General features: G+C 42.2%; 1 protein-coding gene across 3 annotated transcripts in view; it reads left to right on the top strand.

The window, feature by feature from the left end:
* LOC104660483 (protein NPAT) overlaps positions 1–27,073 on the top strand; it is a 63,328-nt gene that overhangs the window by 1,575 nt on the left and 34,680 nt on the right. For all 3 annotated transcript variants that reach the window (XM_030917281.1, XM_030917280.1, XM_010360849.2), the window contains exon 2: positions 24,136–24,254. In XM_030917281.1, the coding sequence (XP_030773141.1) occupies positions 24,136–24,254 (119 nt within the window). The remainder of the gene's footprint in view (positions 1–24,135; positions 24,255–27,073) is intronic.

Below are 27,073 nucleotides of genomic sequence, written 5' to 3'. Positions count from 1 at the left end.
CAATTTGTGAGTATTCTTTCTCCACAAACCAGCTACTCTGCTGACTTCCTGCTTTTCATTTAATGTACAAAAAACGCCAGCCATGGTTTTCTTACTTTAAAAATCTTTGTCATTCACATTCCATTTTCACTGCTACCAGTCCCGCGATGTGCCTGCCATTACTTCTCTTTTGGACTTCTGTCATGGCTTCCCAGATAGTTGTCCTTGCAATTCATTTTATTTACTGCTGTCACAAATCTCCCTGAAGCGTTCACACTATACCTTTTATTCTGAAAGTTGAGATAAGTCTGTTCTTACTAAAAATTTCAGATGTGCAGGAGTATACAATACAAAAAAAAAAGCCTCCCCATGCCTAATGCTCTTACTTTTGTTATTTGTCATTATACATCTTAAATATATACATATCGTGTGTATCTTTCTCATATCAGGTTTATTATTTACTCATGATTCTTCTATCAGTACCCCCTCCCCATCTTCAGCTCCTCTTGTTATTGGCCCCTTCATAATGTTTTTTCCAGCAAATCTTTGGGTGCTTAATGTGTTCCAAACACTATGTCAATTGCTGAACATAGAGAAGTAAGTTTTCTCCCCTTAGTGTTCAGATAATTAGGGTTTTTTTACTCTTAAACATACACACACACAAAAACACTTTTCTGGACCCCAGTAGACATTAGACACAAATTAAACAGGACGTTCTGGCTGATGTTCTGTGTCACCCTTTCACAAGTCAAATGTATTCAAAGAACAAAGAATTCCATTAGTTGCTGTTCTTCACCTACTTTTTATCCTTCAGGACCCTGCCCTCTGACTTTTGCATCTCACCACTCCACTTAAGTAGCCCTTGTTGCCTTGTTGGGATTTCACAAAATGTATGGGCCAGAATACATCAAAGTGTTGTTTATTGCCTCTGGGCTATCAGTTCAGTTTTTATCCATTTATTCAAGGTGATCTGTGGAACTGATCCTACTTACCTCTCCAGCTTGATCTCAACTTCTTAACATCTGCTTTATGCTACAGACATGCCAAACGAATTGAAGTTTCTTTGGATATTCTTATATATATATTCTACTTCTCTTTGTCTTCCCAGTACACTTGCATTCAAGGTTCAGGTCACACCTGATCTCGGAAACTTCATTCAGCAAATACAGTTAGTACTTTCTTAAATGTTGCCACAGCATTGTACTTCTATTACAACCTTATCATGTCTTATTGTAGCTGTGTGTTTACTTTTTTTGATAAAATATACATAACAAAATTCACCATTTTAAAATGTATAGTTCTTAAAGCCCAAAATAATGAGTTTGTTGTTGTTGTTTTTGTTTTTATTGTACAGATCAGTAGTGTTAACTGTGTTGACATTGTTCTACAACCATCACTACCATCAGTTTCTGGAACTTTTTCATCTTCCCAATTTGAAACTTGCTTTTTTGTTTTATTAGTAGTCTTAGTCATGGATGAATGGACAAGCTTCAAGAGTTCTGGGAGTCCCCAAAACTATCATCTGTAAAGGTTTTCTTAAATAGATTTGTTACCTTCTGTATGAGACAGTATGCATTAAAAAAAATAGAAACCACTCTGAGTAACATGGAAAGATTTAATGAGAGAATTGGTTACATTGGTGAGAGAAAAACTAAGACACCCAGCAGCTTACAACTAAGGCATCTCAATGGTTAGTGACAGTAGGAAGCCACTACGCTAATGATAAGGAGAGAGGAAGCAACCAAGAGGCTGAGTTGACTGTGTGGAACATGGAAGACTTGCCTTATGAGGGAGTGGTAGTCATAGAGGAGACTACTGAGGCAGAAAGGGAGTGGGGGGAAAATGTGGCTGCTTCCTCCTGCCCTCCAGCCTCCCACCAGTGCTTCCTATTTACTGAGCCCAGTCTGTAGCAGGCTGACAAGAGCTTGGGGAACATTGCCTATATAGAGTCAAGCTTTATGTCATAGAGTAGAGAGCAACAGAAGAGTCAAGAACGTATTTGAAGTCAAACAGGACCAGAATTGACATACCCCTAACAGGTCAAGAGCTGCTGGTTCTATTCACCTTTATATCACCAAAACGTAGATATTTAATAAAACATTTGCAAAAGTATGGCTGTGATTATGACACTCCCCTTTGTTTATTGAATAATATATGTACTCCTTGCTGTCTAAAACTTTTCATGATCCTTACCCGCTTTGTCTTTTCTGTTGTATCTCCAACTCTTCCCCTTCATAAACTGTGCTGCATCCAAACTGGACATGTTCCCCAAATATGCTTGCATATATGCTTTCTGTCAGCTTCTTTGGGATTCCCAGCCATCCTTCAGAATTCATCTGCACCTTCAAACGTCACATAATTTCCAAGCTTAGTAGTGGTTTCTCCAGCCCCTCCCTTCTCGTGAAGTAAATCAGCTCTATTTTCTTACCATTTTTGCTTTGCATCACAGTTATTTGTGTATATATCTTCTATCTCCAAGTAAGTTGTAACTTTATAGACAGAAACCTTGTCCCTGTTATTTATGGATCTAGTAATATAAGGCACCATAAGGTAAGGCTTCCTAAGAATTATTTGCATGCTTAAAGGACATTAAATTACTAATCTTTCTAGGGAAATAGTAGAATATGTGAAGGAAATGTTTTCACATAGCGTGCTTTACTATCTCTTGCTTGCTTTAAACCTCTCTTTTTATCTTTCCCTCTCTACAAGTAGGAAGAAAAAATACTCTTCATATAGGTAGGATTTTATCCTTTCTTCTCTTTTTCAGTTGTGTTTACCCTTCAGTTTATTTAGTTACTCATTACCACCTCCACTTATAATAAAAGTAGGCTGAAGATAGTATTATGTTAAGAAAGAAACTCAAGCATACTTTCTTACCTATTTGGGCACCTTTGTCAGTAAGTTTACACAAAAAAAAAATTTCTTGTATTCTTAAGTTGTTTTTAGGAATAAAAGGAAAAAACGGTAATAACTAATATTAGTTATAGGATAACCATTTGTATTATACTGATAAGAGATGATTAGTGCCTAGTTTGTATTTTCTGTTTTATTAATTTATTTATTGAGGTGGCGTTTCACTCTTGTCATCCAGGCTGGAGAGCAGCAGCGAGATCTCGGCTCACTGCAACCTCCACCTCCCAGGTTCAAGTAATTCTCCTGCCTCAGTCTCCCAAGTAGCTGGGATTACAGGCGCTTGCCACCACGCCCGGCTAATTTTTGTATTTTTAGTAGAGACGAGGTTTCACCATGTTGGCCAGGCTGGTCTGGAACTCCTGACCTCAGGTGATCCACTCGCCTTGGCCTCCCAAATGCTGAGATTACAGCCATGAGCCACCGTGCCAGGCCTGTATTTTCATCATGTTTGGATTTTCATTCATTTAACATCTGAGATTTAGAATTAATTTGTGCCTAAAATTTCCCATTACCTGACTGAGAATTGGTTATAGTCAGATACTTAATGATGATAAATAAACATTTTGTAGGCAGATACTAATCATATATATATAGTAAGGCCTAATTTAATAGCATTAATAGGTTCAATAGGATCTTGAAAACTGCAACTTTAAGGAAAATGATATATAATCAAACTAATTTTACCATAGGCTAACTGATAAAACAATTTCTTCAGCGTATTTTTGGTCACAAAAATATCACCACACTTGTAAATAAAGTCCAAAACACTTCTAATATTAAACATTGAAATAAATGTAAGCTATACATACATTTAAGAAGGATTAATAAAAACAAGATAATTACTTACCCAATTAGTCCAGTTCAAGGTTGCAGGTAGCTAGAGCCTATCCCAGCAGCTTAGGGTGCAAGACAGGAACTAACCCTGGGCAGGATGTCATTCTGTTGAAGGGAGCACTCCCACACCCACATACATTCATTGACGCTCACACTATAATAATTTAGACACACCATTTAACAACATGCACATCTTTGGAGTGTGGGAAGAAACTAGTGTACCTGGAGAAAACCCATGCAGGCATGGGGAAAATGTGTAAACTCCATACATAACAGTGTCCTCGGCCAGAAATTGATTTTTTTTCCTCATCAACAATATAACAAAAACATTGAACAAAATGATGGCATTTGAGGACTTGGTATATGATGATCAATGAACATGAGAGTAGTCAACTATGTACTACATTGTTTTGGAACTTTTGGGACACAACTAAACCAGAATACATCAAGTCTAATCTAAAATGAGAACTCAAGATTGCCAATGTTGAGTATATTTCTAAGAGCAGAAGGTAATGTATCCTAGATGTTACTATTTTGAGATGCATTATAACTTAAACACTTATTATAGAAGTAATCTATCCTTTAACAGTCTCATCTCGTGTGTGCTATACAGAGGTATAACGTTTTATGAAATACCATGAATTATCTGTGATGATTCCTTTCCAGGTTACGCTAGCACAAATGACAGTATTTTTCTGAAAAAGGTTAACTGTATCACTGTATTCTGTCTAGGGCATTGTTTCTCAACCTTTATTTCATTACACATCTTTAAGGAAACTTCTTAGGCTTTTTTTTTTCCCGACCCTCCTCCCCACATGAAATTGTAATGTTTTAGTGTCATAAGTATATTGTATATGTTTATATATCGTGTATATCTGTGATTTATGCATAAAAAGAGGGAGGGAGATTTTCTTCATTGCTCCCTGTCCCAGAACCAATTTTCACCCTCTTAGGGCAGTATCACTCCTTTTGAGAATGCATGGTCTAGGGAAAAGCAAATCTACTTCAAGGTAGATATAAATCTACTGCAGATCTATAGTATATTTTAATACCACCATCTATCAGATGTCCCCAAGTGACTGAATGCATCTAGGGTGATAAGTACTTGAAACTCCACCAGGAAAAGGAAGTATATTTGAGGTCTTCAATTTAAATCTTGAAGCATATGAGGAAAAAGCTCCAACTGTCCTAATTTCAAGGTGATTCTAATAGTTTATAGATGTTTTAAATTTTTGTGTTTACAAAAAGCTAGTAACAGCTAACTCACCTATTCCAAATATTATAATTGTCAGAAAGCCAGCCATCATAAAAATTACTTTTCAGCCAGCTGTAGTTTTCACAAAAAGGGAAGAAAACATTGCATTGTATCTTTGATCTAATTAATTTCACATCTGTGATTTGATGTTCAATGATGGAAAGATTGAAGTCATGTTATCTGAGATAAAGCTTTCTTCAGATATCCAAATGTTTTCTCCAAAACACAATGCCATCGGGTTTTGATGTGTATATTTGTTTGTTTCTTCTTATTAGCAAGAGGTTGGAAAACAGATTCATCCACTGCAAGTAGAGAGTGGTGAGTTGATTCCCAAATCACAGCTAGGGCGTTGCCTGTAATGAGATGACCATATTCTTGCCCTTTCCTTTTTAAAACCTTGGTGTAGAATGACTTCATAGGCCATCTTATTAGTTTTTTCACCTGTTGGACCTGGTTAAAGATACAGTTCCAGGTGAAGAGAGTAGACCCTTATAAAGTTGGAAGAGATCTTAGAAATAATTTCTTTTTTTATCTTTTAAGTTCAGGGATACATGTGCAGTTTGTTATATAGGTAAACTTGTGTCATAGCGGTTTGTTGTACATATTATTTCATCACCCAGGTGTTAAGCCTAGAGCCCATTAGTTATTTTTGCTGATCCTCTGCCTCCCACCCTTCACCATCCAGTAGGCCCCAGTGTGTGTTCTTCCCTCTATGTGCCCATGTGTTCCTATCATTTAGTTCCCACTTACAGTTTTAGTAGCTAATGAATACTTGTTGACAATTATGCCAGCACTGAGATAAGTGTACTTCAAAGGAAAGTATAAGGGAATACTTATAAATATTAAGTAATACCTGTAAGGGAATATTTAGTAGTGGGGAATAGGGAGTATTTTTACTAAACTGTGAAGAATGAGTTGAAGATAGCTAGGCTGAGAAAAGATTAGCTGCCCAAGCAAAGGAAATAGAATATACAGTGGCCTTGAAATACAATCAATGGTATATCTGTGGGACTGAAAGACCAGTTTGGCTGGAAGCAATAAAATGGCAAAACATAGGCTGAAGAGGAAATTAGGGTACGAAGCAAGTAGAACCTCATACGACACGTTAAAAATTTGGAATCATAGGCCGGGTGCAGTGGTTCACACGTGTAATCCCAGCACTTTGGGAGGCCTAGGCAGGCAAATCACCTAAGGTCAGGAGTTCTAGACCAGCCTGGCCAACATGGCAAAACCCTGTCTCTACTAAAAATATAAAAATTAGCCAGGCATGGTGGCAGGCGTCTGTAATTCCAGCTACTTGTGAGGCTGAGGCAGGAGAATTCGCTTGAACCTAGGAGGCAGAGGTTGCAGTGAGCCAGGATCGCACCATTGCGCTCCAGCGTGGGTGACAAGAGCAGGACTCCAACTAAAAAAAAGAATTGGAATCATATTTTTTTCATCGAGATATGATGCACACACTACAAGATATGAAATTGGTTGGTTTTCAGGGTATAAAAATCCAGGATATTTGTGGATTCATAATGTGCAGATATCACCACTTATTTCAATATTTCCATCACTCCAAAGAGAATCCTTATACTGTTAAGTCACTTCCAATTCCCCCTTCCCCTGTCTTCTGCCAACCACAAATCTACTTTCTGTATCTATACATTTGCCTTGCCTGGACATTGCACATTAATGAAATAGAATTTTGGCTTTTTGCCGGGCGCGGTGGCTCAAGCCTGTAATCCCAGCACTTTGGGAGGCCGAGACGGGCAGATCACGAGGTCAGGAGATCGAGACCATCCTGGCTAACATGGTGAAACCTCTTCTCTACTAAAAAAAAAAAAAAAAATACAAAAAACTAGCCGGGCGAGGTGGCGGGTGCCTGTAGTCCCAGCTACTCGGGAGGCTGAGGCAGGAGAATGGCGTAAACCCGGGAGGCGGAGCTTGCAGTGAGCTGAGATCCGGCCACTGCACTCCAGCCTGGGCTACAGAGCGAGACTCCGTCTCAAAAAAAAAAAAAAAAAAAAAGAATTTTGGCTTTTTGTGTCTGACTTTCACATAGCAGAATGTTTTCAGCATTATTCCATGTTGTAGCAGATATTAGTACTTCATTCCTTTTTATAGCTGAATATTTCATTATATGAATATGCCATATTTTGTTTGTCCATTCATTAATGGACACTGTTATGAAGAACGCAGGCCAGGTGTAATGGTTCACCCTATAATCCCAACACTTGGGAGGCCAAGGCAGGAGGATGGCTGGAAGCCAGGAGAGCAAGACCAGCCTGGGCAGCATACTGAGACACCCCATCTCTACCAATAAATAAGTAATTAGCTGGGCATTTGTTTGGTGGTACATGCCTCTAGTCCTAGCTACTGGGGCGGCTGAAGTGGGAGGATCAGCCCAGGAGTTCAAGGTTATAGTGAGCTATGATTGTGCCACTCTGCTCCAGCCTGGGTGACAGAGTAAGACTCCGTCTCTGAAAAAAAATTAACTGACCATAAATGTTTGGATTCTATGCTTCAGAATTGACTAGATAAATAAGAAAGATCTGGATTTTTTATTTTGTTTCACTAATTTATGTGTCAAACTTCATGCCAGTATATCGTCTTGATTACTGTAGCTTCATAGTAAGTTTTGAAATTGGTAAGTGTAAGTGCTTCAACTTTTTCTTCATTTTCAAGAATTATTTTGGCTATTCCAGCCCCCTTGTATTACCTTAGGAGTTTTAGGATCAGTTTGTCAATTTGTGCACAAAAGGCAGTTGAGATTATGATAGGAATTGTGGTGAATGTATAGGTGAATTTTGGGAGTATTGAATTTTTAACAGTATTGAACCTTTCGGTCCATGAACACAGTATGTCTTTGCATGGATTTAGGTCTTTACATTCCTCCATTGATGTTTTCCAGTTTTTAGTATGCAAGTCCTTTACTTTTGTTAAACTTATTCCTAAGTATTTTATTTCTTTTGATGCTATTGTAGCTAGCATTGCACTCTTAATTTTTGGTTGTTCATTGCGATTGATTGACTTTTATATATTTATTGTGTATTCTGCAACCTTGTTGAAGTCATTTATTAGCTCTAATAGTTTTTGTTTTGTTTTGGTTTGGTTTGGTTTTGAGACAGAATTTAGCTCTTGTTGCCCAGGCTGGAGTGCAATGGCTCAATCTCGACTCACCACAACCTCTGCCTCCCGGATTCAAGTGATTCTCCTGCCTCGGCCTCTGGAATAGCTGGGATTACAGGCATGCGTCACCTTGCCCAGCTAATTTTGTATTTTTAGTAGAGCCAGGGTTTCTCCGTGTTGGTCAGGCTGGTTTTGAACTCCCGACCTCAGGTGATTTGCCGGCCTCGGCCTCCCAAAGTTCTGGATTACAGGCATGAGCCACCATGCCTGGCCTAGGGAGGTTTCTTCTTTTTTTTGAGACAGAGTCTCGCTCTTGCACAGACTGGAGTGCGGTGGCACCATCTCGGGTCATTGCAACCTCCACCTCCCTGGTTCAAGTGATTCCCCTGCCTCAGCCTCCCTAGTAGCTGGGATTAAGGTGGACGACACCATACCCAACTCATTTTTTTGTATTTTTAGTAGAGACGGGGTTTCACCATGTTGGCCAGACTGGTCTTGAACTCCTGACCTCAGGCAATCTGCTGGCCTTGGCCTCCCAAAGTGCTGGGATTATAGGCACAAGCCATGGTGCCAAGCCTCTAATAGTTTTTTTAATGGCTTCCATAGGATTTTCTATATAAGACATGTCATCTGCAAATAGGGGTAATCTGACTTTTTCCTTTCCAATCTGGATGCTCTTTTTTTTTTTTTTTTTTTTTTTGAGATGGAGTCTCGCTCTGTTGCCCAGGCTGGAGTGGAGTGGCACTATCTCAGCTCACTGCAACCTCTGCCTCCCGGATTCAAGCGATTCTTCTGCTTCTGCCTCCTGAGTAGTTGGCATTACAGGCATGCAACACCACACTGACTAATTTTTATATTTTTAGTAGAGACGGGGTTTCACCATGTTGGGTAGTCTGGTCCGGAACTCCTGACCTCAGGTGATCCGCCCACCTCGGCCTCCCAAATTGCTGGAATTACAGGTGTGAGCCACCGCACCCACCCTGGATGCTTTTTATTTCAAGTTTTTTCCTAAGTGCCCTGCCTAGAGGATACATGCGATGTTTAATAGAAATGACAAGAACAGACATTCTTACCTTTTCCCTGATCTTATGGGGAAAGCTTTGAATTTTAAACCATTGAAGATGATGTTACTTGGCTTTTTTTTTTTTTTTAGTAGATACCTCTATCAGGTTGAGGAAATTTCCTTTTATTTCTAGTGTTTTTATCATGAAAGGGTGTTGGAATTTGTCTTTTTTGGTTTCTTTGGTAGTGTTGTGTTTTGTTTTGTTTTGTTTTGTTTTGTTTTGCTTTTGAAACAGGTTCTTACTCTGTCATCCAGGCTGGACTATGGTGGCATGATTATGGTCCACTGCAGCCTCAGCCTCCCAGGCTAAAACTATCCTACCTCACCCTCCCAAGTAACTGGAACTATAGGCATGTGCCACCATGCCCAGCTAAATTTTTAATTTTTTGTAGAGATGGGGGGGTCTCACTGTATTGTCCAGAATGGTTGGATTTTGTTCAGTTGCTTTTTCCATGATAATGTGACTTTTATGTTTTACGCTGTGAATATAGTATATTACACTGATTTATTTTTATTCAACCAACCTTGCATTACTGCATTAAATCCCACTTGGTCATGGTGCATCACTGTTTTTCATATGTTGCTGGATTTTAATTGCTAGTGTTTTGTTAAGGATTTGTTTTTCCTGGAGACAGGGTCTCACTCTGTCACCTATTCTGGAGTGCAGTGGCACAATCATGGCTCACTGCAGCCTTGACTTCCCAGGCTTAAGTGATCCTTCCATTTCAGCCTCCCGAGTAGCTGGGACCACAGGTGCACACCACCATGCCCAGCTGACTTTTGTATTTTTTGTAGAGATGGTGTTTTGCCATGATGCCCAGGCTGGTCTGGAACTCCTGAGCTCAAGCAGTCCTCCTGCCTTGGCCTCCCACAGTGCTACTCTCGCCCTACAGGTGAGAGCCACTGTGCCCACCCTGTTGAGGACTTTTATGTTCACTTTGTTTCTTTTTTTTTTTTTTAGACAGAGTCTCGCTCTGTTGCCAAGCTGGAATGCAGTGGCGTGATCTCGGCTCACTGCAACCTCTGACTCCCTGGTTCAAGCGATTCTCCTGTCCCAGCCTCCCAAGTAGTTGGAATTACAGGCACACACCACCAGACGCAGCTAATTTTTGTATTTTTAGTAGAAATGGGTTTTCACCATGTTGGCCAGAATAGTCTCGATGTCCTGATCTCGTGATCTGCCTGCCTCGGCCTCCCAAAGTGCTAGGATTATAGGTATGAGCCACTGACCCCGGCCCCTGTGTCCACTTTCATAAGGAATATTGGCGTGTAGTTTTGTGATGTCTTTCTCTGGTTTTGGTATCAGGGTAATATTGGTCTAAAAGAATGAGTTGAGAAGTCCTCTCCTAGTATTTCAAAAAGAGTTTGTAAAGGATTGGTGTTTCATTCTGTGTTTTGTAGAATTCACCAGTGAGGGCATTTGATCCCAGCTGGGCTTTTCCTTATGAGAAGTTTCTTTATTACAAACTCCGTTTCTTTACTTGTTATAGGTCTATTCAGGTTTTCTGTTTCTTCTTGAGTCAGTTCTCGTAGTTTGGGTCTATTAGTCCGTTCTTGTGTTTCTATGAAGAAATACCTGAGAGTGGGTAACTTATAAAGAAGAGAGATTTAATTAGCTCACAGTTCTTTAGGTTTTGCAGGAAGCATGGTGCTGGCATCTGCTTGCCTTCTGGAGGCCTTGGGAAGCTTAACAATCATGGCAGAAGGTGAAGGGGGAAGCTGGCCTCTCACATGGCAAGACTGAGAGCAAGAGAGAAAGAGGTGTCACACACTTTTAAATGACCAGGTCTTGTGAGAACTCACTATCTCAAGGATAGCACCAAGGCATGAGGAATCTGCCCCTGTGACCAAAACACCTCCCACCAGGCTCCACCTCCAACATTGGGGATTACAATTCAAGGTGAGATTTAGCAGGAGCAACATCTAAACTATGTGAGGGTCTTTCTAAGAATTACCCATTTCATTTAGATTGTCTAAATTGTTGAGATAACAACTGTTTATACTATTCATTTACATTCCCATTTATTTCTATAATACTGATAGTAATATCCTCTCTTACTTTTCTGATCTAGTATAATGTGAGTACTCTCTTTTTTTTTGGTTGGTCTAGCTATAGAATTGTCAACATTGTTGACCTTTTCAGAGAACTAGCTTTTGTTTTTATTCATTTTTCTCTGTTTTTGTTTCGTTTATTTATACTCTGCTTATTTCCTTCTGCTTTGCTCTTTTTCTAGTTTCTTAAGGTAGATGATGCGGTTATTGAAATTTTTTTTTTTTTTTTTTTTGAGATGGAGTCTCGCTCTGTCACCCAGGCTGGAGTGCAGTGGCGCGATCTCCGCTCACTGCAAGCTCCGCCTCCCGGGTTCATGCCATTCTCCTGCCTCAGCCTCCCGAGTAGCTGGCACTACAGGTGCCTGCCACCACACCCAGCTAATTTTTTGTATTTTTAGTAGGAACAGGGTTTCACCGTGTTAGCCAGGATGGTCTCGATCTCCTGACTTCGTGATCCACCCGCCTTGGTCTCCTAAAGTGCTGGGATTACAGGCATGAGCCACCGCGCCTGGCCTAATGTGGTTATTGATTTTAAATTTTAAGGTTTTTGTTTGTTTGTTTTGAGACAAGATCTCAGTCTGTTGCCCACACTATAATGCAGTGGCACGATCATAGTTCACTATAACCTTGAACTCCTGAACTACTGGGACTATAGGCACATGCCAGCACACCTACCTAATTTAAAGAGACTTTTTTAGACACAGGCTCTTGAACTCCGCACCTCATGGTACCCTCCTGCCCCAGCCTGCCAAATAGCTGGGATTATAGGTGTATGCCACCATGCTTGGCTTATCTTTTATTTATTTATTTTATTTATTTTTGACATGGAGTCTTGCCCTGTCACCCAGGCTGGAGTGCAGTGGCACGGTCTCGGCTCACTGCAGCCTCCACCTCTCAGGATCACCCAATTCTCCTGCCTCAGTCTCCTGAGTATCTGAGATTACAGGTGCCTGCCACCATACCTAGTTAATTTTTTGTATTGTTAGTAGAGATGGAGTTTGCCATGTTGGCCAGGCTGGTCTCGAGCTCCTGATCTCAGGTGATCTTCCTGCCTCAGCCTCCCAAAGTGCTGAGATTACAGACGTGAGCCACCATACCTGGCATCTCTTTTTTAAACACAAGTGTGTATAGCTGTAAATTTTCCAGTGTGCACTGCTTTAATTGCATCTCATAAATTTATTGGCACTTATTTCATATCCTAATATATGGTCGACGCTGGACAATGTTCTATTTACAGTTGAGAAAAATACGTAGTATGCTGTTTTTGACTGGAGTGTTCTATAGATATCTGGTAGGTCTAGTTGCTTTACAGTTTAAATTTTCTGTTTATTAATCTTCTGCCTAGTTGTTCTATGTATTACTGAAAGTGTGGTATAGAAGCCTTCAACTTTTATTGTTGAATTATCTGTTTCTCCCTTCCCTTCCATGAGTTTGCTTAATACTTTGGGCTCAGTTAGGTGTATTTGTGTTTTTAAGTGTTATTTCTTTTTTTTTTTTTTTTTTTTTTTTTTTGAAGGTAGGGTCTCACCCGGTTGCCCAGGCTGGAGTGCAGTGGTGCCGTCATGGCTCACTGCAGGCTTGACCTCCTGGGCTTAAGCTGTCCTCCTACCTCCGCCTCTAGAGCAACTGGAACTACAGGTGCATACCACCAAGTCCAGCTAATTTCTAAAAACCATAGAGGTGGTTTCTCACTAGGTTTCCCAGAATGGTCTTGAACTCCTAGGCTCAAGCGATTCTACCGCCTCAGACTCCCAAAGTGAGCTACTGCACCCAGCCATTGTTATCTTTTTGTGGATTGACCTTTTTTGTCGTTATCTTTGTCTCTAGTAACAATATTTGTCTTAATATCTACTTTGATACAGGTTGAGTATCCCTTATTCAAAAATTCAAAATGCTTCGAAACCAAAACTGTTTGAATACCAACATGAACCTCAAAGGAAATGTTCATTGGAGCATTTCAGATTTTCAGATTATCAATGCTCAACTTAAGTATAATGCAAATGTTCCAAAATCTGAAACACTTCTGGTCCCAAGCATTTCAGATAAGGGATACTCAACCTGTATTAATGTAACAACTTTAAGTCTTACTTGATTACTGGATAGTATAATCCAGTAATCTTTACTATCCTTTTACTTTCACCCTGTTTGTGTCTTTGAATCAGTCTGGAGCAGCTGGTGCCAAGACGCCAGCTGCAGTGCTGGAGGTGTGGCCAGGGCTGTGTGCTCCACAGGGCGGCAGGAGCTGGAAAGAGATGGGTGCCCTGTCCCCTTCCAGGTTGGATGAGCAGGAGCCCTGACCTCCCAGGTGCAGCTGCAGCTGTGGAGCAGCCATCCCTGCACTCTCTGGGGCCCAGGAAGCCCCCCTTTCCCCACAGGCTTGGAAGTGCCTACTCCCACTGCCTGGCCTCTCCCCGCTCCCAGTGTCCACTCCAATTTCAGAGTAAAGTTGAGGCTGAGCCTGCTGCTGTCAGGACCTGGCCGGGTGTGTGCACACTAGGGACAGCACCAACACACCAGCCTCATGCTGCCTTGGTCTGCCTCCGTACTTTCAGCTCTGATGAGCACATGAGGGAGGCCGAGAGTGAGGCTGAAGGCAGCTTGGCATGGACCTGCCCCTTGGCATGAACAGCCTAAGCACTGTGAGCACCTTAAATGTCAGGTTGATGGTGGCAGGAGGCAGATGGTCACCTAGGCGGAAAGGGGCGGGTCCCTGGTGAAGCCACACCTTCAGGCCAGAGACATCTAGAGCCTGGGGGCCAGACTGCAGATCCAATGCCCAGAGTGAGAGTTTATGGTGCTTTTTCTGGGCCCACCGGTGGCTGCCCATGGACCCATCAGCACATACTTCCTTCCATATGAGGCCTGTAAAAACCCCAGACTCAGCCAGACTCACAGAGATGTTGGGACTACCAGTTGTGAGAAGGAACCACTCACTATGCGTCTCCTCTACACTGAGAACTGGTCACTTGTTGGGACAACCTGCCTGCAGAAAGGAGCTACCCACTGCAGGTTTCTTCTCCACTGAGAGTTAGACACTCGTCAGGATGACCTGCCCGCAGAAAGGAGCTTCCTACTGTGGGTCTCCTCTCTGTTGAGAGCTGGACACTCGTCAGGATGACCTGCCTGTACAGAAAGGCACTGCAGAAAGGAGCTTCCCACTGTGGGTATCCTCTCCCCTAAAAGCTGGATACTCGTGGGGACGACCTGCCTACGGAAAGGAGCTAACCACTGTGGGTCTCCCGAGGGCTGTTCTGTCACTCAGTGAAGCTCCTCTCCGCCTTGCTCACCTTCCAGTTGACCATGAACCTCATTCTTTCTGGACGCAGGATAATAATGTGGGACCCACTGAAAGGCGGGACTGAAAGATCTGTAAAACAAACAGGGTTGAAACATGCCCCCTCGCTCACCACGTTGCAGACAATGAGAAGGAAAGAAGAGCTGAGGCCCTTTGGGGAGCCCAGACCTAAGAGCTCCCCAAACCTGGGCTGTGACACCCTCTTTGGGGCTCTGGGGTTCTTGATGTCTCCAAGCTTCAGGGTGCCACTGCGTTCCCCAGTGCCTACAGTGGAAGCCACTGTGGTGTGCCTGATCCAGATGCAGCCTCACAGGGAGCTATTGCCTGGATGTGCCCACCCACTGTATCCAGCATGCCTGGCTATGCTCAGTGGCTGGACCCCGCGCTCACTCATACACCCCCTCACTGCTTCATGCCTGGCTCACCCGTAGCAGGCATGGGATTAGGCCCAGTAGCATGAGCCGAACACAGCCTGCTGGGCCAAGTAAGTGGAACAAGCCCAGCAGACCCTAGCAAAACTCAGGCAAAGGTACCACCAACCACAGGAGTTTCAAACTGGAAAAGCGACACCCTAAGGATCCTATAACAACAGCATATAGTTGGATCATGTTTTTAAGGTCATATAAATTACACCTTCATACATTGTATGCCCATATTGTTGTATACAGTTATCTTTTTAAGCAGAGATGGGGAAGAAAGTTTACATACAAAAAATGCTTATACTCTTTTATTTTTATTTATTTATGTATGTATTTACTTTTGAGACACAGTCTCACTCTGTCGCCCAGGCTGGAATGCAGTGGCATGATCTCACCTCACTGCAGCCTCCGCCTCCCCACTTCAAGAGGTTCTCATGCCTCAGCTTCCCAAGTAGCTGAGATTACAGGCGAGTCCCACCATGCCTGGCTAATTTTTTTGTATTTTTAGTAGAGATGGGGTTTTGCTATGTTGGCCAGATTGGTCTCAAACTCCTGGCCTCAAGTGATCCACCCGCCTGAACCTCCCAAAGTGCTGGGATTACAGGCATGAGCCACTGCACCTAGCCTATACTGCTTTATATTATGCTGTTACCAAGTTACTCTCCAATGTCATCTCATTTTAGCCTGAAGGAGTCCCCTTTTAGTATTTCTTACAGGGAAAATCTGCTAGCAACTAATTCTCTTAGTTGTTTATCTGATAACATATAATTTTTAAATTTTAATTTGGAGTCTTGCTAGATATAGAATTCTTCCTTGAGGCTGGATGTGGTGGCTTACTCCTGTAATCCTAGCACTTTGTGGGGGCCAAGGTGGGAGGATCGCTTGAGGCTAGGAGTTCAAGACCTACCTAGGCAACATATAGTGAGACACCATCTCTATTAAAAAATTGTTTCTTTTAATTAGCCAGGCATAGTTGTGAGTACCTGTTATCCCAGCTACCTGGGAGACTGGAGGTGGAAGTATCATTTGAGCCCCAGCATTCAAAGCTACAGTGAGCTATAATGGTGTCACTGCTCTTCAGCCTGGGCAACAGAGACCCTGTCTCAAAAAGAAAAAAAAATTCTTGGTTGACCTTTTTTTGCTATCAGTTTTTTATCTTTTTTCTTCAACAATCAAAGTAAACATCAGGTCTTTGAATATCATCTCACTACTTCTGGTTTCTGATGAGAAATCAGCTGTCAGTCTTACTGAGAAACCCTTGTTATATATATGTTGAGTTGTTTCTTGCTGCTTTCACAATTTTGTTTGTCTTCGTATTTTCAGTTTTATTATGGTCTAGGTATGGATCTCTTAGTTTATCTTACTTGGAGACTGTTGAGCTACCTTCATGTGTAGATTAAGTTTTTTCTCAAATTTGCACATTTTTGGAAATTCTTCAAATATTCTTTCTGGCATTTCTATCGTTCTAGGATTTCCATTATGCTTATGTTGGTACACTTGATGGTGTCCCTTAGGTTTCTGAGACTCTGTTCACTTTTCATCATTCTGGATTTGTTTCCATTCCTCAGATCAAAGGACTGTTACAACTCTGTCTCCTTTGTGCCATCCATAAGGCAGCAAATGATAGGGGGCTGTGTTTCAGCTCATTTGTGTTACAGCTCGTTCAGTCCCACTGCCCTGCTCTGGCTTGTGGCTCCTGGGCCTGCTTGACCCTGCCACTGTTTCCTGTCATATGGGGCGGCTGTCCGGTCCTGGCGAAGGTGGGGAGGGCTGCAATGTTACAGCCCCTTTCCCACCAGCAGGTTCCGGGGTCTTGTCCCACATCCAAGAAGAATGAGGTTACACAGACAGGAGAGACTGAGCAAGGTGGAAAACGGTTTTTATTGAGCAACAAAACAACTCTCAACATGAGAGGGGACCCAAAGCGGATAACCCTCTGTGTGATAGAGGGCCCAGAGGTAGGCAGCCCCCACATGTGGCTGAGTCTAGCGTTTTTATGGGCTCAGAATGTGGGAGTGCATGTTGAATGGTCTATGGGCGGGCCTGGAAAAAGCATAATTGATTTGGCCTTAGGCATCAAGGAAGTTCTCATTCTAGTTGTGGACTCTGCCTGGAACTGGCATCCAGTTTTCAGGTTTCAGGCTGTCTTTGACTTGAATGTTGGGTTTCACCATGTACCTGCCCCTGTCTGCCTGGGAATTTGTCTCTTGCTGCTATCAATCCTCCCTCTGAAGAAGCACATCTAACTGCCATTAGAGTGAGGACAATGACCACAATTGCTGCTTTCTGTTGACAGGGGTGCTGTTTTGCAAAAACGGCAGTCCGATCTCTCTCAGAGGCCTAAGAGTTCCTAGGAAAAGGGAGCCATCATCTGAGGCTCCATTTGCATGACCATATGGAGTTTGATGATCTCTAATTGAGAAGAAACAAATTTTACAAGGAGGTTAAATATATATGGACCAAATAGTATATTATACAAAGAGGAGCTAGAAGGGAAAAATGTAGTCCCAAAGATAACAGAAATAAGGCGCAAAATACACTAAACATGCTGAAACAATGTTATGGCTAGAGCTGTTTCACACTGGTGAAAGAAATTAAATCTTGTATGGGGACAGTTAAACTTCAGAAGAAAAATAACTGTTTAGGGGAGTATATAATCCCTTGGGAGTTCAGGATTAAGGGGTCCTTGGCAAAGATCCCTTGTGGGGAAAAGAACTAGGGTGAGAAGAGCAAGCATAGGAGAGACTATAAAGAGGATGTCCATGATAGGTTAATGACACTTAACCTTTTGTCATATTTAGCTTGAGGTCTCTGGTTTTTTCACACTGGTACGTTGGGTACTGTTCCAGGTCAACAGAGGTAATTCCGTCAGTTTTCCTAGGCCTTTACTCCAACATAATGAATCTAAGAATCTTTTCCAGTGACATTTACTGGCGTAGGAGTAGAAGGAAGTATGGTATAAGGTCTCTCCCGGTGCAGACCTGGAGAGGGAGAGAGGATAAAAAGTGCCTTTACCCAGTACTATGTCCCCTGGGTTGAATAGAGATGGCCTTAGTTCACAGAATTGGGCCTCTGACAGTTGTTTCAGTTCCTATTGGAAATGGGCCAAAGATGTTATACATGTAATCTAATCAGAGGTTTCTTGGTCTAGCAAGAAGTCATTGGTGAGAAAAGGTCGTCTGTGTATCATTTCGAAGGGAATTAAATCCAGCTTTGTAGGGGTGTTTCTAAGATGTAGTAGGGCTATGGGAAGAAGAGTAATCCAGGGCAGATGAGTCTCCCAAGACAGTTTTCTGTGGTACCTTTTGATAATGTCATCTGTCTTTTCTACCTTTCCTGAAGATTGTGGCTTCCAAGCACAATGAAGATAGTATTGTATGCCTACTGCCTTTGAGACCCCCTGGGTGACAGCCGCCTTGAAGGAAGGGCCATTATTACTCTGGAGGTGTTTAGGAAGTCCAAAGCAAGGAATTACATCATTAATTAGTACTTTTATCACCTCAGAAGCTTTCTCTCTCCAACATGGAAATGTTTCTACTCAGTTAGTGAAATTATCTACCCACACTAGGAGGTATTGGATGCCTCTTGTCTTCCGCATGGGGTGAAATCTGTCTGCCAGTCTTCCCCTGGGGAACCTCCCATTATTTGGGTTCCGGAAGGGAGAAGATGTTGCTTGACGGGATTATTTCTAATACTAACAAGTATTTCTAATACTTCTAAGGCAAGTCTCACAAACATTAGTGACCTGTTTGACCATTTTTAGCAGATTTTTACCTGAAAACATTTGGGCCAATTGATAGGTTTTATGCTTACCTAGGTGGAGGGCTTGCTGAAGGATTTTAAGAACTTGTAAGAACTACCTGGCCGGTAGCTGGTTTATAAAGTTTGCTGTCCTCTGATTTTAACCATCCCGAAGGCTAAAAGATGTGTCCCTGAGAGGTGGCTCATTCTATTTCTGCAGGAGAATATTGAGGTTTTATTTCTCTTGGAGCCCTCCCAGATCAGAGGGGCCTCAAGTGGATCAGAAATCTGGGGCCCTCTTGCTGCCGATTTAGCTGCTTGGTCTGCCAACTTAGTTCCTCAGCTATTTCATCTGTTCGCTTTTAGTGGCCTTTACAATGTATTATTACCACTTCCCATGGAAGGAAAACTGAGGGTAATGATCTCTTAATTTCCTGGTGGTATGAGAGACCTATTAGCTGTGAGGAAGTCCCTTTCTTTCCAGATAGTGGCATGGGCAGGGAGGACTAGGAAAGTGTACTCAGAATGAATATAAATGTTAACTGCTTTCCGTTTGCTTAATTCACCCTCATGAGGGCAGTTACCTCAGCTAGTTGATCACTTGTGTCTGAGGAGAGAGGCATGCTATCAGTAATATCATTTAGGGTGACTATTGCATATCCTGCTTTATGGATCCCTTATTCCACAAAAGAACTTCCATCTGTGAAGAGAGTCCAGTCTGGGTTCTCTAAGGGGGTTTCTTCGAGGTCCTCTCTGGCCGCATAGGTTTCCCCTACTATCTGTTCGCAGTCATGTTCAAGCTCCCCAGCTTTCTCTGAGAGGAAAGTTGCTGGGTTTAGGGAGGGACAGGTTCTTAACTGGGCTGCAGATCTCTCTAATAGCACAGCTTAATATTTGAGGAGACAGTTGTCCACTACCCAGAGCCTCCCCTTAGAAGACAGCAGTCCTGCCATATTATGTGGGGTATAAATGGTTACGTTGTACCCCATGGTTACCTTAGTGGCCTCTGGTACTGACAAGGTTACTGCTGTGACTGCCTGGAGGCAGACTGGCCATCCTTTAGCTACCAAATTAAGTTCCTTGCTTAGGTAACCTACAGGTTTCTGGGCTGGACCTTGGGCCTGAGTTGGAACTCCCTGGGCCATTCTCTTCCTTTCTGATACATAAAGATTGAATGTCTTCCCTATGGGAAGACTAAGGGCTGGTGCCTCAAGCCAGGCTTGTTTCAGTTGGTCAAAGGTCCTTTTAGCCTCTGGTTCCCAAATTAGGGAGTGAGTCTTAGTTGCCTGAGTCTCCTTTATTGTGTGATATAAGGAACAAACTATTTCACCATACCCGAGTATCCATAGTCCTGTAATCCCCAAGAATCCTCTCAGTTCCTTGAGGGTTTGGGGGAGGGGAAAAGAGGAGATGGACTTAATCCTTTCTTCACGTAGTTCCCTGGTCCCCTCTGACAAGACTAGACCTAGGTACTTCACTGAAGTCTGACAGAGCTGAGCCTTAGATTTTGAGACCTTATATCCTCTGTTAGCCGGAAAATTAAGACAAGCCTTACGCTCGTCCTGAGACTTCCTTAATTGGAGCGCAAAGGAGAATATCATCATCTACATGTTGTAAACCTGAGGATAAAGAAACTCAGATCTTTTGACAACACTTGCCCAAACAGCTGGGAGCTGTCTTAAAACCTCTGTGGTAACACCATCCAGGTTAGCTGTGTAGTCTGGTTGGATGGATCCTTGAATGCAAACAAATACTGGCAGTTGGGGTGTAATGGTATGCAGAAAAAAGATGTGCTTTAGGTTCAGGACTGTGAACCATTTAGTTCTCCCAAGTATTTGAGTTAGTAGGGTATAGGGATTGGGAACCACCATATGGATTGGAACCACATCCTCATTAATGAGGCAGAGGTCTTGGACCAGTCTCCTTCCTTTATTGTGTTTTTATAAATCCAGTATCAGAGTATTACAAGAGCTGTTGCAGGGTTTAAGGAAGCCCTGCATCCTTGAGTTATCAGTGATGGCTTCTAGCCCTTTTCTAACTTGTGGTTTTAGGGGATATTGTCTCTGGTTAGAGAAGTTGGGATCCTTAAGGTGGACCCAGACCAGTATGGCAATTATGGCTGCACCAATTTTCCTTTGAGTTGCCCAGACTTCTGGGTTAATTAATATCGGTCTGCACTAAGGTGAGACAAAGAGTCTGTCCTGGAGCCATAAGGATGGTGGGTCCCATACCAGCTAAAATACCCCTGCCTAGCAGAGGAGTTGAGCTTTCAGCCAGGTGCGGTGGCTCAAGCCTGTAATCCCAGCACTTTGGGAGGGCGAGACGGGCGGATCACGAGGTCAGGAGATTGAGACCATCCTGGCTAACACAGTGAAACCCCGTCTCTACTAAAAATACAAAAAACTAGCCAGGCGAGGTGGCGGGCACCTGTAGTCCCAGCTATTTGGGAAACTGAGGCAGGAGAATGGCGTGAACCCGGGAGGCGGAGCTTGCAGTGAGCTGAGATTGGGCCACTGCACTCCAGCCTGGGCGACAGAGCGAGACTCCGTCTCAAAAAAAAAAAAAAAAGTCATGGGTAAACAAAAGGTCACCTCAACTATAACTAAGGGGTTGGGAAAAACATCAGATTAAAGGCTTTCCTGAGACGTCCCTAACAGTCATACTAAGAAAGGAAGGGAGGACTGGCCTAATAAGTTGCCGCCCAAGAGGGAAAAAAATCAGTCCCTTACATAGCAACGCTCCCTGTAGTCACAGGACTGTGCTGACTCCTGACACGGTTGGGGCGGGGGAGGGGGGCGGGAACAACTTAAATGCAGGGAGGGGAAGTTGCCTGAGGGAAATAGCCTCTTGCCCGATGCAAATGGGTTCTTTCAACAGGTGAAAGAAAACTCAATCATTACATCCTTCTTCTAAAAACAGAAAAAACCAAGTTGTTCTGAATTACACTGCTGATGACTAAGCAAAATGCTCATTCCACTCAGTAATGTTGTCACTGTGGTTTGCAACAACACCCTTAATGTTGTATATGAAGACGAGATAGGAGCCAGGAAAGAAAGAAAATGCTATAGGAAAGACTGGAGGTCTTGACTGACACCTGAACGGGCTCTTGGGGATTGGGGCCAGTCCAGGAGCCTTCGGGTAACACTGAGGTATAGCCTCAGCCAGATGCCTTCAGTTGTCCGACGACCTTATTCTGATCCTGTGCAATGGCTAGACCTCTGTGAAGGGAGACTGGATTGAAACAAAGCCAACATTCCCAGTACCTGAGGGTGATGGCGGAGGCTTGACAAAGTCTTCCCCGGCAAGCCTGTCCTTTGCAGCTGTGCCATTTGCTCTTAACTGGCTGATAGAGGTCCAGTGCTTCATCCATTTTCGGAAAAAAATGTGAAGGCAAGAAGCCTCAGAAATGAAAGTGTAAGAGGTCCACTCTTACCCTTCCACAGATCCCAGACAAGCCTCCAGAAATGACACAGGATTCATTCAGTGCCGCTGTGCTGGCCAGCATCTCCGTGGCCTGTGGCACGCCTATCTGGGCCTCACTCACCTCTATGCTCACTGCTGGGCCCTCTGCCCACTCGACCCAGCAGACTGCTTCTGGCTTGGATTCCATGCCCACTGCAGCTCTGCATTCAGCCCACAACTGGTCCAGTTGTGCCATGATTGTCTTCTACCTTGGGAGCCGGCATCTGGATGAGGGTGACATAGCAGGACCCAGAAACTTGGGGATACCAGCAACCACAGAGCCCCAGCTGTTGCCCAGGGAGTCCCCAAGGACCATTACAACTCTCTCTTCTTCCCACCGCCCATAGCATGGCAAACGGAGGTGGCAGGGGAACGCATGTTTCAGCTCCTTTGTGTTACAGCTCGTTCCATCCCCCTACCCTGCTTCAGTCTACGGTTCCTAGACTGGCCCAGCCTCACTGCTGCTTACTGTCGGGTAGCTGCCCAGTGCCAGCAGAGGGCTGGAGGGCTACAGTGTTAGAGTTCCTTTCACCACCATTCAGCAGGTTCTGGGATCTTGTCCTGCGTTTAAGAAGAATGAGATTATGCCGACAGTGGAGAGTGAGCAAGGCAACAGCTCTCGACACGAGAGGGGACCCGACATGAGTAGACCTCCATGTGAGAGGGGATTCCAAAGGCGGGTAGTCCCCATGTGTGGCTGAGTCTGAGGTTTTTATGGGCTCAGAATGGGAGAGTGCAGGCTGATTGCTCCATGGATGAACCTGGAAAAAGCACCATTTGATTGGCTAAAAGACATCGAGGAAGTTCTCACTCTGGTCATGGACTCTACACAGAACTGTCAGTCCAGTTTTCAGGCTTCAGGCTGTCTTTGGCTTGAAGGTTGTCAGGTTTCACCGGGTACCCTACCCCGTCTGCTTGGGAGTTTGTCTCCTGCTCGTATCAACTGTATTATTTCTTTATTCATATTTTCTATTTGGTGAGAGATTATTTTCGTAATTTTCTAGACATGGATTCCTTTACTTTTTCCAACTTATTTAAAAATAGCTCATTTATAGTCTCAAGTCTAACATCTGGATTTCCCTGGGCAGACTTTTGGTTTTTTGACTCTGTATGAGCCATACTTTCTTATTTCTGTGTGTATATCATAATATTTTGTGAAAAAATTGGATGTTTTAAATAATATAATGCGACAACTCTTGGAATTAGATTTTTCTTCTTCCGTGTTTGTTGTTGTCTTAGCTGTTGCTGTTTGTCTAGTGAGTTTGCTGAACTAATTTTATGCAGTCTATATTCTGTGAAGAGTTGGTACTCTATGATTGGATGATGATTTCCTTAACTACTGGGAGCAAATAAATATCCCATTGTTTGCCAAGGGGGTCTTTGTGTGCATTGGGGCATGCTTTAGTTCAGCCAAGCAGTTGACCCACTCTGCCTTAACCTTCCTTCACTAGTTAAAGTTAAGGTTCTTGTTGGAATTGGTAATGCTTTGATTCCCAAAGGGCATAAATTAAGAATTAAGGGAGTTCCTGTCTCACTTTTCATGCAGAGTAGGTCTTCTGTTCATTCTTTTTATAAATCGTTTGGCAAATAAATGAAGTATACAAATACATAGCATTGTTGTGAGAACATAGTTTTCTGATAACTCAGTAATTGAATTTATACCATCAACTGACCTGGTCATTATGGAAGTTATGCAGTAGAGGAACATAGTTATTTATCATTAATTTATTGGTTCTCCTGTAAGTACCGTGAAATAATTATACTTGGTTAAACACTTTATTTTACTAGTTTAGCTAGAATTGTTTCCTGTGAAAGGGCCACCTGTTCTATGAATTATGCTTTGTATTGCAGCACAAGCTGGTGTTTCTGTTCAAGGCAGCCAAACACTAGAGCATTCCACCTAAGGTTTAAATTGTGATATCAGTGCATGCTATAGCATTTTCAATAGCAGTTTTAACCAAAAGTACAGAATTCAGCATAAGTACTTAAACTTTTATTTTTTATTTAGGTTACTTACAGCAAGAAAACCTCATTTCTACCTGCCAGACTTTTATTTTGGAAAGTTCAGATTTAAAAGAATATGCAGAACACTGTACAGATGAAGGGTTTATTCCAGCATGCTTACTGGTGAGTTACTTATTCCTTAAGGGAAATACTTCATCAACACAAGAGACTACAAACATAGTCATAAAATCAGCTTATCAGAAAAAAAAATTGAAATTGGCATAAGTTTGATGGTTTATATTCATGCATGACTGGTAAGACCCAAAGAAGACCAGCTGTTCTTTTTACAAATTTATGCCAGAACTATTAAATGAATTACAACTTTGACTCTGAGAATTAGTTTCAAAATGACACCCTCGTTTATGATTAGTTTCGCTGCTGCTATCTTCAAGCCTTTTTTTTTCCTTCCTGACCTGTATCTGGCTGCTGCTTTCAGACAAATACAAAACAGATACTTTGATTGATTATTGTCATCTCTTTTGTTAAATATCACTAGACCAACAAACCATTTGGCATGTAGTGGATACCTTCCAGAACTACATTATTTCACATGGTGTTTACTATTTTAAACATGGCTCCTTGAAGACAATCACAGATAACATCAATGTCTGCTTAGGAAACTGAAAATGATGCAAAACTAAAGTTAAGCAAGGTCATAGAATACAGAGTATACACAAATCCATTGTATTCTGTATGCCTGCAATAAACAATTGAAATTTGAAAATTTTTTGAAAATATGCATTTACAATAGCAACAAACAAACAAAATGCTTAGAGATAATATAACAAAATATGTGTGAAATCCAGATGCTCCAAATTGCCTGAAATCTAAGGCCTGAATAAAAGGAGAATTGTACTGTGTGCACAGATTGAGAGACTCAATATTGTTAAGGTGTTATTCCCCCCAATTTAATTATAGATTTTTCACAGTCAAAATGCCTGCAAGCATTTTTATAGATAACATGGAGCTGAATTCTAAATTTTAAATGGAAAAGAAACTAGAATAGCCTAAAGAGTTTCTGAAAAAGAACAATTTGGAGGATTCACGTTACCAGATTTCAAAACTTACTAAAAAACTGTGATAATAAAGATTAAGGGGCATTTTTGATAGTTTAGGCATGTAGATCAGTGGAACCAAATACAAAGTCCATATAGAGACCCACACATCTGATTTTGACAAAGGCTTAAAGGCAATTCATTGCAGGAAGGATGCTCGTATCAACAAATGTTGCTGGAACACTCAGACATCCATATGTAGAAAAAGAACCTCTACAGATACCTCATACCTTATGCAAAAATTAACCATAAAATGGATCACAATGTAAAACACAAGACCGTAAGACTTCTAAATGAAAACATAAGAAAAAAATTGTGCAAAGTTGGATTTGACAATGAGTTTTATATATGACACCAAAAGCATGGGCTATAAAGGCAAAACTTAGGTCAATTTATAAAAAATTAAAAACTTGCTCTACAAGAGGCATGTTAAAAGAAATGGGCTGGGCCAGACACAATGGCTCATGCCTATAATCCCAGCACTTTGGGAGGCCCAGGCAAGAGGATTGCTTGAACTCAGGAGTTCTATACCAGCCTGGGCAGCATAGTGAGACTTCATCACTAGAAAACAATTTTTAAAAATTAGCCAGGTGTGGTGGTGTACTTAGTCCCAGCTGCTTGGGAGGATGAGGCTGGAGGATCACTTGAGCCCAGGAGGTGAAGGCTGCAGTGAGCCACAGTTGCATCGCTGCACTTCAGCCTGGATGACAGAGTAAAACTCTGTCTCAAAAAAAAAGGCTGGGTGAAAATATTTGTATCTTACATGTCTGATAAAGGGTTTATACCCAGAACATATGTATAGAACTCTTAAAACTTAACAACAAAAACCAAACAATTTTTTTAAGTAGATAAGAGCTCTGAAGATACTTTTACCAAAGAAAATATACAGATGGCAATAAGCATATGAAAAGATCTTCCATATCATTAGTTATTAGGAAAATGCAAATTAATACCCCAGTGAGATACAAATACCTATTAGAATGGCTAATATAAGAAAACAGGTTTAAAAACTGGCAAGTCCTTGACCACAAATATGCAGAGCAGCAGGAACTCTTGTCTGTTACTGGTAAGAATTAAAAATCATACAGTTGCTTTTGAAAACAGTTTGACATTTGCTTATATGATTAAGCATATACTCCCCATGTGAACCAACATTCACATAACCCAAATCAGTTGAAAAACTTGTGTTCACACAAAAACCTAGACACTGGTGTTTGCTTATAGTGCCTGAAAACTGAAAACAGGCCAAGTGTGGTGGCTCACACCTGTAATCCCAGCACTTTGGGAGGGCAAGGCAAGCGGATAGTGAGGTCAAGAGTTCGAGACCATCCTGGCCAACATAGTGAAACCCTGTCTCTACTATAAATACAAAACTTAGCCAGGCATGATGATGCATGCCTGTAGTCCCAGCTACTCGGGAGGCTGAGGCAGGAGAATTGCTTGAACCTGGGAGATGGAGGTTTTGGCGAGCCGAGACTGTGCCATTGCACTGCAGCCTGAGCAACAGAGCAAGACTCCATCTCAAAAAAAAAAACTGAAAACAGGCCGGGCATGATGGCTCACACATTTAATCCCAGCACTTTGGGAGGCTGAGGCAGGAACATGGCTTGAAGCCAGGAGTTCAAGGCTATAGTGAGCTGTGAGCAGCCACTATACTCCAGCCTGTGTGACAGAGCAAGACCCTGTCTCTAAAAAAAAAAAAAAATTTAAAAACTAGTGACATCCAAGATGTCTTTCAAAAAGTGACAAACTCTGATGTGTTCGTAACAAAGTAATACTACTACTCAGCAATAAAAAGCAACATGCTGTTCGCACAATAACATGGATGAATATTAAATAAATCCTTCTAATTTTTTCTGATTTCTTCTAAATTAACAATTCTGAACA

The sequence above is a fragment of the Rhinopithecus roxellana genome, chromosome 15 (genome assembly GCF_007565055.1).
Source record: "Rhinopithecus roxellana isolate Shanxi Qingling chromosome 15, ASM756505v1, whole genome shotgun sequence".
Classification (NCBI taxonomy): Eukaryota; Metazoa; Chordata; class Mammalia; order Primates; family Cercopithecidae; genus Rhinopithecus; species Rhinopithecus roxellana.
This window is presented reverse-complemented; position numbering and strand designations above follow the sequence as displayed.